Source organism: Vanellus vanellus (assembly GCF_965231255.1).
Source record: "Vanellus vanellus genome assembly, chromosome: 1".
NCBI classification, from domain to species: Eukaryota; Metazoa; Chordata; class Aves; order Charadriiformes; family Charadriidae; genus Vanellus; species Vanellus vanellus.
Genome location: NC_138905.1, coordinates 88,555,421 through 88,570,248, shown reverse-complemented (window position 1 = coordinate 88,570,248; position 14,828 = coordinate 88,555,421). Strand labels below are relative to the sequence as shown.

Below are 14,828 nucleotides of genomic sequence, written 5' to 3'. Positions count from 1 at the left end.
GGGGGTGCGGCTTCCGCTGCGGCGGGGATGCGGCGGGGACGGAGAAGCGCTCCCCCCGCCCCGCCGGCCGGCCCCGAGCAGAGGAGGGGACGAGGAGGGGACAAGGAGGAAACCTCCCTTTCCTCTCCCGTGCCCCCGCCCCTCGCTCCGGGAGGGGGGAAGTGTGTGTGGGGGGGGGTGTGTGTGGGGGTGTGGGGGTGAGGGGGCGGCGGCTCGGTTTCACTGCTCTCCGCTCCGGTGGGTTTCGGGGCTCCCCAGGGCAAAGGGATGGGGCATGGGGCGGGGGACGGACTGTGGCCGCAGGGTCCGGCCGCCGTGCTGGCAGCCCCCCCCGGTGAGGGGACCCTTCTCCCGCATCGCACGCTGAAGTCCCGCCGGACACCGATTCCCCAGTATGCCTGTACTTGCTTTTTTTTTTTTATTTATTATTATTTTTATTTTTTTTCCTTTAATGCTTTCCCGGGTGCTGCCACCTTTAAAAATGGCGTAACTTCCTCTCGGCACCCCCAAAACCCCCCGCCGTTACCCTCACTTGGGGCGCCTCTCCGACGGCAGCCCTGCCGCTGCCCCTGCCCCTGCTCCATCAGCAGCCCGCCCGCGGGAGCTGCTGCCAGACAATGGCGAGGCAGAGGGCAGAGGAGGTGGTGCGGAGGCACTCGTCCTCTCAAATGTCATTGCTGGGCTGGCAAAGGCTTTCTCCTTTGTCGTCTTTACAAAGCAGCCTAGGGCCTTGTTTCCTGCCCCCCAGCTTTAGCCTTCCTTAGCTCGTTTCCTACAGTCTCCCCCTGACCTCAACCCCAGGGTAATGCTGCCAAAAACGCTGGCGTGGTGCCTTACCCCTGTTACCTGGTGGGAGGTGACTGCGCACAAACTGATCAATACATAAACGTTTATGGATGTGGGCACCTGTGCCACCTTGCTGTCTGTGCGCTCGTGGCCCGACCCCCCCAGGACTTCCACAGCTGAGCATGGGACGCGCACGAACCTGCCTCCAAGATCTCAGCTGAGCCATTAGCAAGGGATGAGTGTGCAATGGGTTTGAATTAAAGGAGACGTCCATCACTGCACTGTATTGAACTCTGTCTGTGGCGGGAGGTGGGCAGGCTCCAGTTGGGTGGTGTGCAGCCCTTCCCTTGGGATCTGGAGTATGGCTCAGTCCACACTTCCAAAGAGTTCCTGGACCTGCTGAGGACGGCCAGCTTCGCTAGTCTTGGCTGGGAGTCTGACTATTGCTTTTTCCCTGCTGCTTCTCCTCCAGACCTACAGGGCTCCTCCATCCTCTTACTCTTCTGCCTTCTTTGCCTGGGAGCAGACCTAATCAAATTTGTTCCCCTCTGTTGCCTCGCTGCATGCAGCATTTTTTTTCCTGTGACCTGCCTGTATCCCCTGTCCTGCCCATGACTCTGGGCTCCCCACAGCAGCCCCTATTTGCATTTATAACACCTCCTTTCCCATCAGCAACCTGGCTGCATCCTCCCTAGCACACCCAAAACTGCTAGAAGTCATAGCTGGATTTCAGTCCCTCCCATACGGCCTTAGAGTGAGAAATTAAGTGAGCTTTCCTTGTCCTTCTGTCACCTCCTTTTTAACGTTTTCCCTCTTCTTAAGCAGCTGTTCCCTTGCTCTGCCTCTGACCAGAGAGGCTGAGCCATGACAAGCAGTGCTTTTGTCAAGGGAGGGGAAGGCTGGAAGGCTTTCCTCAGGTGCGCAGGAGATCCCTGTCTTCCAAAAACCCTCGCCTGCAACAGCAGGCGCAGCTGGTAGGGAGCCACACACCCCGCAACAATACTACCAAGTAAACAAGCAGGGAAAAGGGTACGCCAGACGGACAAGAGGGATCCCCCTCAAGAAGCTTGTTTTGAAACAGTGGTGGCAGCTCCTGCTTGGAGACCTCCCAGCACGTGCCCTGGGAACCATCGCTGTCTCCGAGATCTCAGCTGAACCTGCTGCCACATCCCTTCATGCACGCCCCCAACAAACGCTGCAGCAGCCTGCCTGCATGCACGGCAACCCATGTTTTCTGCTGGCATCCTCCCCCCTTCCCATACCCCTGATTGTATCCCCCACCCCGTACCTGCTAGCCTGTTCGCAATCCTCTCATGACCCCCCCTGCATCCAGCTGAGCGGGGTCAGGCGGTGGGGTGGTCCGCCGCTGTGTGCAGCCAGCGGGAAATGCGGGCAAGAGCCGCACCGCAAACCGCGGAACGAGCGCTTTCCTAAGATCTGCTTGGCCTGCTTCTGTCCTGCTGGGGGAGACCTGGCAAGTGGAGGTGATTAATGAAACGCCACTGGAGGAAGGCATTGTCATCCGTCAGGAAAAGCTTTTTCACCAGGAGGCCAGCACGGCACTGGGGCAGGTGGCGGGATCTCCATCCTTGGTGGTTCCCAGGGCTCAGCTACGCAAAGCCACAGCAATGTGACCTAGTGCCGGGACAGTCCTGCTTACAGCAGGGGGCTGTGCTATACAGACCTCCCGCGCCTCTTCCCACCAACACCCCTGCTGTCTCCTGGAGAAGGCAGGGCAGTGTGGAGCCTCCTTTTTTTTTCCTTGCTTCCCTTGCTCCAGATCCTTGCTGGGGTAAAGGATTCCTCCTGACCCAGAAGACGGTGGGGGCAAAGGGCCAACATCTCTGAGGAAGCCCAGAGACAATCCTGCTACCCAGGGGACCACAATGCTCCTCCACTAGGCCCTTGGCTTCACCCTCACTCCAGCACAACAGCTCCTCTTCCTCCTCCTCATCTTCCCTTCTTGGTTCAGCAAAACCCCTGGCACTTCTCCAGACCGTCCGACCGCTCTTGTCCTGAGTTTATCAGCTCAGGCTCCTCACTGTCAGTTGTAAACGTGCTCTTAAAATTGTACCTGCAGCCAACGTGAAAATAGATGCTTATGCACAAGCATGCTGATATTTATTTCACTTCCACAGATTTTAAGGCCGAGAAAGAAGCACCGCATTTTCTGACCCCATGCTAAACACACGGCACAAATTTCTGTAGCTCGAGTCAGGTACTTGTGTGGGACGGTGTCTCCAGTTGCTGACAGCATGGTAAAAAGAGATTGAGCCTCTACCATTACCCTTCATAGGCAAATCAAAATAGATTCCCCAGGTGGCTGACCACGTATTAAAATTGTGTGCCTTGCCTTGCCTGTCATTAGAATTTGCTTTGCTTTAACAGCCATTGCCAGTTTGAGATGTTCCCGCTCTCCCAGATCACAGGACCTCTTGCTAGGTAAAGCATCCTCCTTCCAAAGGTACTTCGTAGGCAAAACCTATTCAAATAAGCTCCCCATCTGTCCTCAAGGTTCTTTTTTTTTTTTAAGGTATAGGTCACATTAGTGTGTGTGTACCCCGCCTCCCTGCTCTCCTTCCCTCTGAGTACCCCAGCGCTGTCTTCTTCCTTGCACCACCCTGCTGGAACCTTTCAGTGTAAACTCCCCAAGCCTTCCAACTTCCAGGATGTTTTACTAAAATCAACCCCTAAACATTGCTTCTATCCACAGCCAGAGGCAGATGCTGCAGTGAACACACAACTTTTGGACACCCTGCTGCCTAGCCAAGCTGGCAGCGCAGAGTTAGCTGCCTGGACTTGGGTGCGAATGGGGACAAAATGAGCACAGAGGAGCAGCTGCCAACAGAAGCTGGGCAATTATCACACTAACCAACACAGAGAAACGTCCCTTTCTAACAACAAAGGTGAGAATGGTTTTTCTTTTTAAAAAAAAAACAAACACACACCGTTCTGGGAGGGAGTTTTGTAGCCTGGTCTTGCATGTGAAGGCAGTTTTAGGTCCTACAGCCAAGAGCCAGAGACCTGACTGACCTTAACTCTTCTCAGCAATTCCCCATGGGTTTGGGGAACACCACCAGGCGGGCAGGACTTGCAGACGTCTTCTTTGGTGGCTCACCACATCTTCCCTAGCAGGGATGGACAGCTTGGGGGCGCAAAACCCACTGATGTGAACTTGGTCGTTTGTGGATTCAGTCCCTACAGAAGCGTTATGTATCTATGGAGCTATAAGCAGCAGAGCACATGCTGGAGCATCCAAGTTTTATACCCAGGGCCCCCAAATGTGCAGCGCAGGATTCCAGTCCCTTCCTCTGGATACAGCCTGACATGAGACAACACAACCGCCAGCCACCTACCCAGCACGGAGCAGACATTACAGCATATGACATCACTGGAATTAATGACCAGCACGCATTGCTCTTGGAGTCTCTTCTCTTTTTCCATTATGCACTATTGTCCCCAGAAGTCGTCGGTTTCCTTCCTCCGCCACGCCGAGGGTGCAGCAGTGCAGTGCAGTGCAGCACAACTCCCGGTTTTGCAGAGGTGGGTGAGCAGGAGCGGCCAGCTGGCTGGCTTAATTGTGCCCTGATAAGGCTTCTCCGATAGACTCATTCCCCTCCATCTGGGGACAAGGGTTTGAAGAATCCCCACCAGATTCAAGATCTTACAACGCGCGTGGTATTGCCCCCACCGTGCTAGCGGCCATTAACGCAGAGCTTCGCCTCTTCCATGAACCAGGTTTGCTTTGCACGCTTCTGGCCTTGTTTAGCCTAAATAACTTCACAGCGTGTGGCAACTCTATTACAGAACTGCTTATCCCCCCCCTTTTTTTTCCCCTCCAAGTCATTAAATGCCACCCCAGAAACATTTGTGCACAGCACAGTGGAACAGATACTATGACACATTACGCTGATTTCTCTCAACCAGCTTTTAATTTATGGCAGCATTTTTACTCCTCAGATCTGCTCTCAACCCTTGCTTTGCCTCAGTTCTTGCTTTGCGCTGCCTCAGCTCTCATAAGCCATGTTATCAGCAGCTTTCAGATATACAAATAAATTAAAGGAAGGTACTGAAAGATGATCCAGTAGTCTGATTTTTCAAAAATCTCAAGCTTTCAGGTAACGACAGACTCACAGAGTAGGGCGGCAGCTGCAAATATTAAGTCTAGTGTGACCAGCAGCTTCATACCAGAATGCAGAGGGAAGCCACCAACCTTCATCTCCAGCTGCCACATCCCCAGTACTGCCTCCAAAGCTTGATGGCAGCATTTCAATGTCATGCTCAACATTATCCCTCTGAGCAGTGGTAACTGCAATGGCTGAAATAAAGAGCAAACTACCAAAGAGAGCTGAAAGTTTCCTCTGTCTCTCCCCAGCTACAACGAAAGGTTTGCAGACAAGCAAAGCGAGTGCAATGACTCATGGTAAGTTTTATTGACACGGTTAAAGCAGCATCTGTTCCCACCTTTTAGAGAGGACTGACATAATTTGGAGGTCCACTACAAGCCAAACTGTTACACGGGGATCCCAACCAAGGACTTTCTATCTCCGCCGCTGGGGTTATCAAGACAAACTGGTCATCAAGCAGAGACTATACACTAGCGTGGGAACCTCTATAGGTGGCAGCAGCAAAGTGGGACAGGTCAGCATCACTCCCAAAAGGACAGGCTCACGGCTTGCCAGAGGCAGAAGCCCTTCCAGATACAAGTCACCCTATAGTTGGAAAATTACCATATGCCTCCAGTTTTGAGATTTACCCTAAATCTTGCATTTCATCGCTCCTGAGGAAATCCGCTAGAACTGGAAAAGAAAGAAGGCTGCTGGAGCAGCAGCAGGGCTCAGCCTACCTGGAAGCTGGTGTTGGCACAAGCACCACCATGAGCAACACCTCGCCTTGTTACAGTGAGGACCCAGCTGAGGGAAAGGAGGTGCTATGCAGAGCTCAGGGCTCACCTTAGGAGCTACTAAGGGGCAGAGGCAGCAGTGGGATCACCTCCCAGGGATGCAAAGCTGGGTCAGACCGATGGTCCATCCAAGCCAGGAATCAATTTCCAGCGCAGGATAGGGACATAGGGGTCTGTGACGAGGGCAAATGAGCAGCAATCCCTCCTCACAGAGCTCTTCCAGCCTCGAACAGTTTGTGGCTCATGTGTCTTCTCAGGCAGTTGTGTTTACCAGCCCTTAGAGAAAAAAAAAAATCCCTTGTTTTTAGCTGGGTTTTCAGCCTGCATAAGCTTCTAGCACCCACCGTACCCTGCTAAAAGGACTTTCACAGCCACCTACACCTTTGGTGCATTTGATGGGTCCTAGGGTTTGGGGTTTTTCTGTTTATTGGAAAAGAGCAAGCAGTTGTTCCCCATCCATCTTCTCCATGCCACTAACAATTTTACACACCGTTATATCGCTTCTTTCCCCATGGTCTCTTGTCCAAGCTTAAAGAGGCCTAGACTCTAGCTGTTCCTCTCACAGAAACCATTCCGTAACTTTGGATGTATTTGCCCTCCCTGAATATTTCCCAGTTTTACAATCTTTATTCAGATGGAGGACACTAGAAACACAGTATTGAAGTGCATGCACTATCACTTTATGCAGGGAGGTAATCATAGTCTCCATTTTGCTGTCTAATAATTCCTTTCCTAATAGCACCTAGCATTTATTTAAATTTTCTGAAAGACCCTGGAAAACTTCTCTCGGGTCCTGTGTGTCAGGCAATCCAGAGGTCTTACCACACAAGCCTGGAGTCAGATGGATGCATTCAGAGGCTCCTCCCTGCCCTAATTCACTGGGAAGCGTGGGGAAAAAGCAATTTTCAAGTATAGGGGTGTTTGTTTAATGGCTATTCAACAGAAAAAAAGACAAAGTCACCCCCCTCCAAAACAGAGTTATAATAAATTAAACACACAAATACGTAAGCTCTAAAAAGCAGAAGATAACAGAGGCTGTTAACGAAGACCAGGACTCCTAAAACACTGATAGATTGAAACATGACAGGAACCACTTGAGTGCAACCTTGAAGAGCTTCAGCCAGAAACTTCACAACTGATAAGAAAGCAAAATTATGGTGGTCTTTATGGGAAAGATCAAATTTATTATGGGATGTTTGAGAAGAATTGTGGGGCTGTGTCAAGCTTATCAGGCAATGTTTTAAGGAAGATTACAAGAGCAAAACTTACTATGGGATGTTTACGGGAAGGATTGAAGCTGGGGAAAGGGAGATATCAAGCTAGATCAGGGAGAAACAAGCATGGGAAAATGCAGAGGAGGAATAAATAAAAGGGGCCGGTAACACAGAAACTGGCCGCTGGTCAGTGTGCTTGTCTGGCTGAGCTTTGCAGCTGATTACCGCCATCTGTCCTGGCCTCTTATTAAAACTAATCCTAGCCGTTTCCTCTGCATGCATGCGCATTTGTGATCCGCTAGCAAACTGCAGGCAAGACTAGCCCCGAAGTAGGATAAGAGGTCTTGAGCCACATACCAGACAGACCACAAGCATGAGGACCAGCTACCAGAGATACGTGGAAGTGCATGCACACAATCCAGTAGCACGCTCAAGGTTTGACGGACCACTGAGCAAGAACAGATCAAGCCTTTTCTGCTGTTCGCATTTTGCAAGTGCTGTTTTGAGTTTTGCTGGTCACCCACCACAGCACTTTTCTCTGGTTTCTGCTGATCAGTCTGCATCTAGTTGCATCTATAGTGCGTGTGCATGTGTCCGTAGGAGTTTCTGGAGTTCACACTCGGCCTCGCCACTTGCTTTCCCATGTTACCAGGTTCAGCAGCAGCCTCACATTAGCAGAGCAGGACAGAAAGGATTCCCTGGATCCTACAGTCCACTACATTCAGCTGTCCTTAACACCAAGCACCAGAACAGCACATCAAGTTCTCCCATGAAGCCAAAACTTGGCAAGGAAAACAAATCAAGGCAAAGCCTCGTGTGAGCTGAGCTAGCAAGACAATTACAGAAACAAAGAGTTATGCGTCAGGTCTGTTACACACCCAACTCCATGCACACTGCGGTCAACAGAAGGTGGAGCGCACACTTGGTAGAAAGCTTATTAATTGTCTCTAGAAAGATTTATTCACTGGAAAGCAGAACCAAAGAAGAGAACATCAACTCACACTGACAAGGGAAAGGGACCTGAGCTGACGTTTAAATAGAAACAGCCCAGACCACTGCTTATGTCTCAAGGGAAGCAGCCACATCTAGGTGGATAAAAAGGCAAAAAGAAAGAACGTGACTGCACAGCTCCAGGACCAGCACCAATCCCTGCAGCAGCCTGGGAGGCCAAGAACAAGGGTGAAACAGGGACAATCACACAGTGACAAGGAACTAGGGACCAGCGCAGGGCCACTGGCCTCGGAGCTCCAGCCCTGCCCTGACGAAACACTTTGCTGACAGGCACCACACAGTACAACCGTCAGCCAGGCAGCTAGGATTTCAGCTCCCACTGCTTCTTCACAAATATCCGTGCTGCAGGCAGTAAGAACAGGCACCAGAAACGCCACAGCAGCAGATGAGCATGGAAGGGGATTTTCTGTTGCAGAGGCATAAGGGGACACTGCAGAATTCTGTATTCCGTGTTCAAGGGAAAAGGACAAGACTTGAGTAAGAGTATAAAACGTTTAATGGGTCAGTGCATCAGTCCTTGATGCAGAGGGAAAGGAGCAAACAGGGCTATAGGTGTCCCAGGTGCTCAGTGCTGCAGAGATTATCTGCACAGAGCAGGAATGACAAGGTGGTACGTGCATAGCTGCAGCAGCCCCCAGCCTTTGCCCCTCCAAGGAGGGGACGAACACCTGGAAAAGCAGTTCCTCTTACTGTCCATTCGTTTTCACTCTATGCTTCTTCCTGGTAGGGACTTGAGAACGCATCATTTTGGGAGAAGGCCGGCCAGCCTTCAAGGGTCTCCTCTGCGCCTGCAATGAACGGCTCTTCTTCAAAGCAGGCTGTGGCGGCTTCTGCTCTTTGTCAACTTTTGATCCCTCAAGTTTCTTCTTTTTTGGCTGAGGCTCCGTGGTGGTACCAGGGACAGTGGACAGAGTTGTTGCTTCCACAGCAGGTTCTTCATCTGAAACAAGAGAGAAAGGTGGTGTAAGAAGAACCCGCCTGGCTTCTGCGGGGGAAGCAGCCTGTGAGAGCAGCACCAGGCAGCTCAGCAGAGCTCCAGTACTAGGTTACCTTTCTGGGTCTGGGGGATGGCATTAGAGAATTTCTTGAACTTGGCAATGAAGAACCCATCCATATTGTGCGTGTGGGGATAGAAACGCCGTGTAGACTTGAGGGAGGGGTGGAAGCGACGGTCCTTGAATCTGGAGGGAGAAATGTGGTGAGAAGCAATAGAACACCTCTGCTCAAACCTGGCCAAAAAGGAAGAGTCACCTGTGCAGCTTGTGACCTGACACACACCTGGTGAAGCCTTCCTTGCCAAAGTCCAGGCCTGTGGCCACCAAACGAACGTTGCGTTTCTTCAGGGCATAATCCACAACCCACTCATTCTCCTCCACCTGCCAGAGACTAACCATTAGGATCCAAAGCTCAGCAGTCCCCTGAGTAGGAGAAGACCACAGCAGAGCATGGAATGGACTTACCATGATGGAGCAAGTACAGTAGACAATGTAGCCCCCTGTCTCTGAGGCAGCATTGACTGAATCTATAGCGCTAAGAAGCAGCTCCTTCTGCAGGTGAGCACAGCGCAGGACGTCTTTCTCATCCTGAAAGAGAAAGATAGGTTAGGATACCAGAGCAAAAGAGAAGCACTCCAGGCCTCTATTGTGCATGAAGGGATGACAGGAGAGCAAAGCACATATGGTATAGAAGATTCTGGAGTCTTCTGCAGAGCTAACCTCAAAAAAACTAGCTCTGGTACAACATGCAGAATAGGAAAAATCAGTATCCCTATTGCAGGTGACTCTCAAGAAGAAGGCTGCCTTGAAGTCTTTTCTCTCATGACTCATAACTTGAGTCCTCATTTTGTGTCCACACTGGTCACTCACCTTGTTGGTTTTGACAGCAGGATCCTTGGAAATGACGCCTGTTCCACTACAAGGAGCATCAAGCAAGACACGGTCAAAACCTCCAAGCACCTACAGGCAGATGTGCATTTGGAATTACACTCACAGGTGGGGACTTAGAACAAGACCAAGACTAGAAGGGGAACCAGAAGACTGGGAAGGCAGGAAATACCCCTCACTCCTCCCTGCCCACCCTCCTGTGTCCATATCAAGTAACAGACACACCTCCCCAGCAGCTTTGCTCATCTTCCTGTGACAAATGGCTTTAGAGAACACAGCTTTGCTAAAGGGACAGCACAGCAGCTCTAGATAAACATCGTAAGGACACCCCAAAGCTGGCAGGAACATACCTTGGGGAACTGGCGTCCATCGCAGTTACTCACTACAGCATTGGTGACTCCCAGCCGATGCAAGTTCCCTACCACGCTACGTAGCCGCTCGGCATTGCTGTCATTGGCCAAGATCATACCTGTGTTCTTCATAAGCTGAGCTGCCGGAGGGCAAAACACATCAGCAAGGGGCTGAAAACCTCCTGCGCTTTTGCCCGCAGGGACAGCCACCCCCTTCCTTTCCTTGAGTTCAGTCCCCCTCTGTTCCCCCTTTCTGTATAGACCAGTGGAAACTCATCACTTCACAGAGCATCCCTCCCAAGCCTCCCACCCAAGGCTCCAGGGTGGTACCTATGTAGCTGGTCTTGCCTCCTGGGGCACAGCACATATCCAAGATGCGTTCGTTCTCCTGTGGAGCCAGAGCCATGACAGGGAGGAGACTGGAGGCTCCTTGCAGCATGTAGTGCCCAGCCAGATACTCGGGGGTGGCACCTGGGCAGGGAAGGCAGAACAAAAGAAGATGACACGTGAAAGAGAGGGAGCTAAGAGTGGGTCAGCTCAGTCCTGTGACAGGAAGGGTGATCTCACCAATGGGCACAGAGGAGTCATAAATAACAAGTCCCGTTTTTGACCACTTCCCTAAGGGGTCAAGATTCACGCCACGGTTGATTAGAGCCTGCAAGACAATGAGATGGGACTGAGACACCGCCCCATGTGAAAGGCAGCGCAGAAGACAACCACAGATTCCTGCTCACCTGCGCCAGGTCCCGTCTCCGTGTTTTGAGTGTATTGGTGCGAATGGTCACAGGGCGAGGAACCTCATTGGCTTCCAGGAAGTTTATCAGCTGGATAAAAGAAGGGACAGAGAATAGAGAGATAAAAACAAATACCTAGGGAGGCAGCCAAATCCTCATCAGTCAGCAAAGATATGGGCAGGGCAGGATCCTACCTCAGGGAGTGGGAAGATGTCCATGAGCTTCATGAGCAAGAAGTCACTGTAAGAATAGTAGGCAGCCATGTCCCGGCGCAACAACATGAGGTACTCCTGTCGTGTGCGTCCTTCCTCCCGCTTCACCGCAAAGTCCTGCAGCACCTCCATGTTGCCCTTGATGCGCTGATGAATGATATGCAGGTCAGGTGGCTCAGCAGGTAGAAAGACCATTAAGGAATCACAGCCAAGAAACACGCACATAGGCTCTTTATAAACACAACCGGTCATGCAGGACTCCTGCATCATGACAGCACCCATACCAGAAAGGTCTTGATGGAATACACTTTTATCGGAGCTCAGCAGAGTGGGGATTCAAAGGATGGAACCGGATGAAAAAGGTCAGGAACTACAAGGTATTTAAAAGAATTTGTTTAGTTACTTTAGATAAACAGAAAAAAAAATAGGAAAAAGACGACAACAAAAAAAGTCTTTTAATACTGAAAACGTTACCTGTAGCAAAAAGGAAACTAGAATTTCCCCAAAGGCAACGAAGGGATACAGACAAGAACAAGAAGAGGCAGGATTAAATTGTACTGGGGGGCAGGAAATTAAAATCACCAAAGCCCAAGAGCAAGCACTTTGGATGCCAGAATTGCTGTCAGAGGCTCTAGGAATGGGTTAGACAAACACCTGCCAGGAAAATCAGGGTACAGAGAAATGAACGAGGTGATAAGATATCCACATGCATTTAGAACTAGAAAGGAAATTGGGGCAGGCTCCAAGCTCCATACAGAGCGTAACAGATTTCCTGACTGCACTGTACAGAAGTGCAGCATTGTATACCATCTATTAGGGCAGCTCATCTAAAAATACCTTGTCACACACAAAATACTCTTGCTAAGCAACACTCGTGATAAAGTCCAAATGAAGCTCTTCGGTTGTATCCAGGCCCCGTGCTGCTGCATGCATATAGCTTATACATGTCACAGATAAAAAGGATATCCTCTCTCTCAATCTGTTCATTAGTTGGCAGCTTAAATTCTTCGTCTATATCCAGGTTGAGCTGTAGATCCGGGCTCTCTTCCTCCTTCTGTCCCATTTTCTGCCCGCTTGCCTCCTCTACTGCCTCCTCTGCCACCTCCTCTTCCTCCTCCTCTTCACTGTCATCTTCACTGAGGCCTCCCCTAAAGACAAAGAACAGGACAGGTGTTTTACACAGGAACAGCATCACATAGGCACTTCGCAACTACCTTTTCTTAGATAGCAGGTACTTTTCTTGGAGCACATCCAGAGGAGGGCCACAAAGATGATCAGAGGGCTGGAGCACCTCTGCTGTGAGGACAGGCTGAGAGAGTTGGAGTTATTCAGCCTGGAGAAGAGAAGACTCCAGGGAGACCTTATTATGGCCTTCTAGTACTTAAAGGGGGACTACAGGAGAGCTGGGGAAGACCTTTTTACAAGGGCATGTAGTGACAGGATGAGGGGGAATGGCTTTAAACTAGAAGAAGGGAGATTTAGATCAGATATTAGGAAGAATTTTTTCACTTTGAGAGTGGTAAGGCACTGGAACAGGTTGCCCAGAGAAGTTGTGGAAGCCCCATCCCTGGAGGTGTTTAAGGCCAGGCTGGATGGAGCTTTGAGCAACCTGGTCTAGTGGGAGGTGTCCCTGCCCATCGCAGGGGGGTTGGAACTAAATGATCTTCAAGGTCCCTTCCAACCTAAACCATTCTATGATTATATGGCAGAGAGGACAGAAAAACAAACAACACAAGCTCCTCATCTAACCAGGAAAGACTCTGTGGACCGGCGGTGTTCTCAAATCCTCACCTGTCAGACTTCTGCTTCAGGGCAGCTTTTTCAATAGGCAGCAACTAAACAGAAACAAAACATTAATAAAACAATATCCCTAGGTACCCCCTTACTTCCTGCCATGTACAAAATGTCCGCTCTGTTTAAAAAGGACAACAATCAAAACCACCAAATGTTATGCTGTGATCAGTTGCTAGACTTTAAATTGTTCTTGTGAAGGGAAGAAGGGGAAAGCTCTCTGCCACCTCACCGTCCACTCCCCAGTAAAGTCACCCTTTCTCTCCCCAGGCCTGATGGGTCCTTTCAGCCAGCAAAATCAAATATTTCTTGCATAACTAAGGAAAAAAAGCTCCTACCTCTTCTTCCTCTGACGACGAGGCACCATAATCATCCACCATCTCCTCGCTGCTCCCATCATCCTCCTCTTCTATCTCCCAGCTGTCCTCTTGTATCTCACCGTCACTGGATAACTCCATGTTGTTTCCTTTAGATGCGATTTTCTTGGCTTTGGCCGGAGCCAGCCATTTTGAATTGCCATCACTGAAGCCAGACCGGCCATGAGGAGTTTGTCCTGCTGCCTTTATGTCATGTCTCTCCTCCTGCGAGGATACCTGCTCTTTAACTGCAGAGGCAGAAGAGGCAGTTAGGCATCGTTGTCAAAAGCAGCTGCCCTGTATTTTTAAGCTGATGTACAAAAGAGGCCTTCACCCTAGTCCTGAGCTGCCTGTCAAAGCGAATGGACTGCTTGCCCTCCCCATCAGTTTTCTCAATCATAAACGAGGGCATATTCTCACCTCTCCCCCCATGAAACTTTAAAGAGCTCTAACTAGGATGACCAAAGAAAAAAACAGCTACCAAATTCTTACGGTATTTTTTTCTGACGTGTTACAGTAGGCTCCTTCTCAAATCTTTGTCTATCCTTCCTTCTTCCTCCTGCGACAGCTTCCTAGGCCACGCAGGACATAATGCAGCGACCTTAAAAGCCTCAGCTGCCCAACCTGCCTGCCATAACCCCGCTGCGAACAGAGTGTAAGTCAGAACTGCCTTTAACACATGGAAGAGAGACCTTTTACTGGTTTGTTCTTCAGGCAGCACTACCGCCTATGGCACGGCAAGGACCAAAAATAGGAAGAATTCGTTTAAAATAATTAAATTCTACCTGTCCCACACCATACAAAAAGAGGCCGGAGGCGGGGGGGCGCCCCGGGAGGAATGCAGGGCAAGGGGGGCTGCCGGCCCCCCGCCCCACCGGGCACTCACCTGCCGGCTGCCGCCCTCCTCCGCCTCCGCCGAGCGGCCTCCTGCCCGCCGGGGCGCTGCCCGCTCCCAGTCGTCTCTTCGCAGCCCTAGATCGGGAGGAGAAGCGGCGGTCAGCCCCGACCCGGCCGCCCCCGCGTTCCCCACCCCACCGGACCGCCCTTACCTCCTCCGCCCGTGACTGGACAGCTTCTTCTTGCCGGTCTCCGGCTCTAAGGAAAGACACGCGGCGGTGAGGTGACCCGCACTGGCGGCACCGGGCGCCGCGAGGCGGCACCGGGCCGCGCCGTACTTACCTGGCGGCAGGAAGCGAGCCAGCTCCACCTCGGCCCCCCGCTGCTTGCGGGCCTTGCGCCCGGGGCCGCGCTTCTCCTTCCTGGTGGGGTCCAGCTTCCGCCCCATGGCGCCGCCGCAGCCTCCGGCGGCACCGGACCCGCCGCCGCCACACGTGCAGGCCGCGCCACAGCCCCGCGCCGCCCCTGCGCATGCGCCCGGCCTCAGCTCCGCCCTCGCCCTCACTCATTGGCTGTTGCCGGTGCTCATGCTCGCTGAGTGGCTCGGCCGGCATTACATCAGGCGCCCAGCCCGCTGCGGGGCGGGGGCCTTCCCGCCGGACTGCGGCGTGGGGGAGGCGGGGCCGCGGCGCGGCAGCCTTCACCCCTGCAGGACCGGTGTCGGGGAGGCTGCGGCCTGGGCGAGAGTCGC

At 51.8% G+C, this 14,828-nt stretch overlaps 1 protein-coding gene across 1 annotated transcript; it reads right to left on the bottom strand.

Annotated features, from left to right (window-relative positions):
- Positions 1 to 8,392: 8,392 nt before the first annotated feature.
- NOP2 (NOP2 nucleolar protein) lies at positions 8,393 to 14,581 on the bottom strand. The gene is made up of 16 exons (XM_082497234.1): positions 14,420 to 14,581; positions 14,290 to 14,335; positions 14,127 to 14,212; positions 13,223 to 13,488; positions 12,885 to 12,928; positions 12,060 to 12,241; positions 11,076 to 11,275; positions 10,882 to 10,971; positions 10,715 to 10,802; positions 10,478 to 10,618; positions 10,148 to 10,287; positions 9,780 to 9,869; positions 9,375 to 9,497; positions 9,193 to 9,290; positions 8,965 to 9,095; positions 8,393 to 8,854 (listed from the first exon to the last, which is right to left on the bottom strand). Exons 1-16 carry the CDS (start codon positions 14,523 to 14,525, stop codon positions 8,601 to 8,603), a joined length of 2,085 nt encoding a protein of 694 aa, XP_082353360.1. The 5' UTR covers positions 14,526 to 14,581; the 3' UTR covers positions 8,393 to 8,600.
- Positions 14,582 to 14,828: the final 247 nt, after the last annotated feature.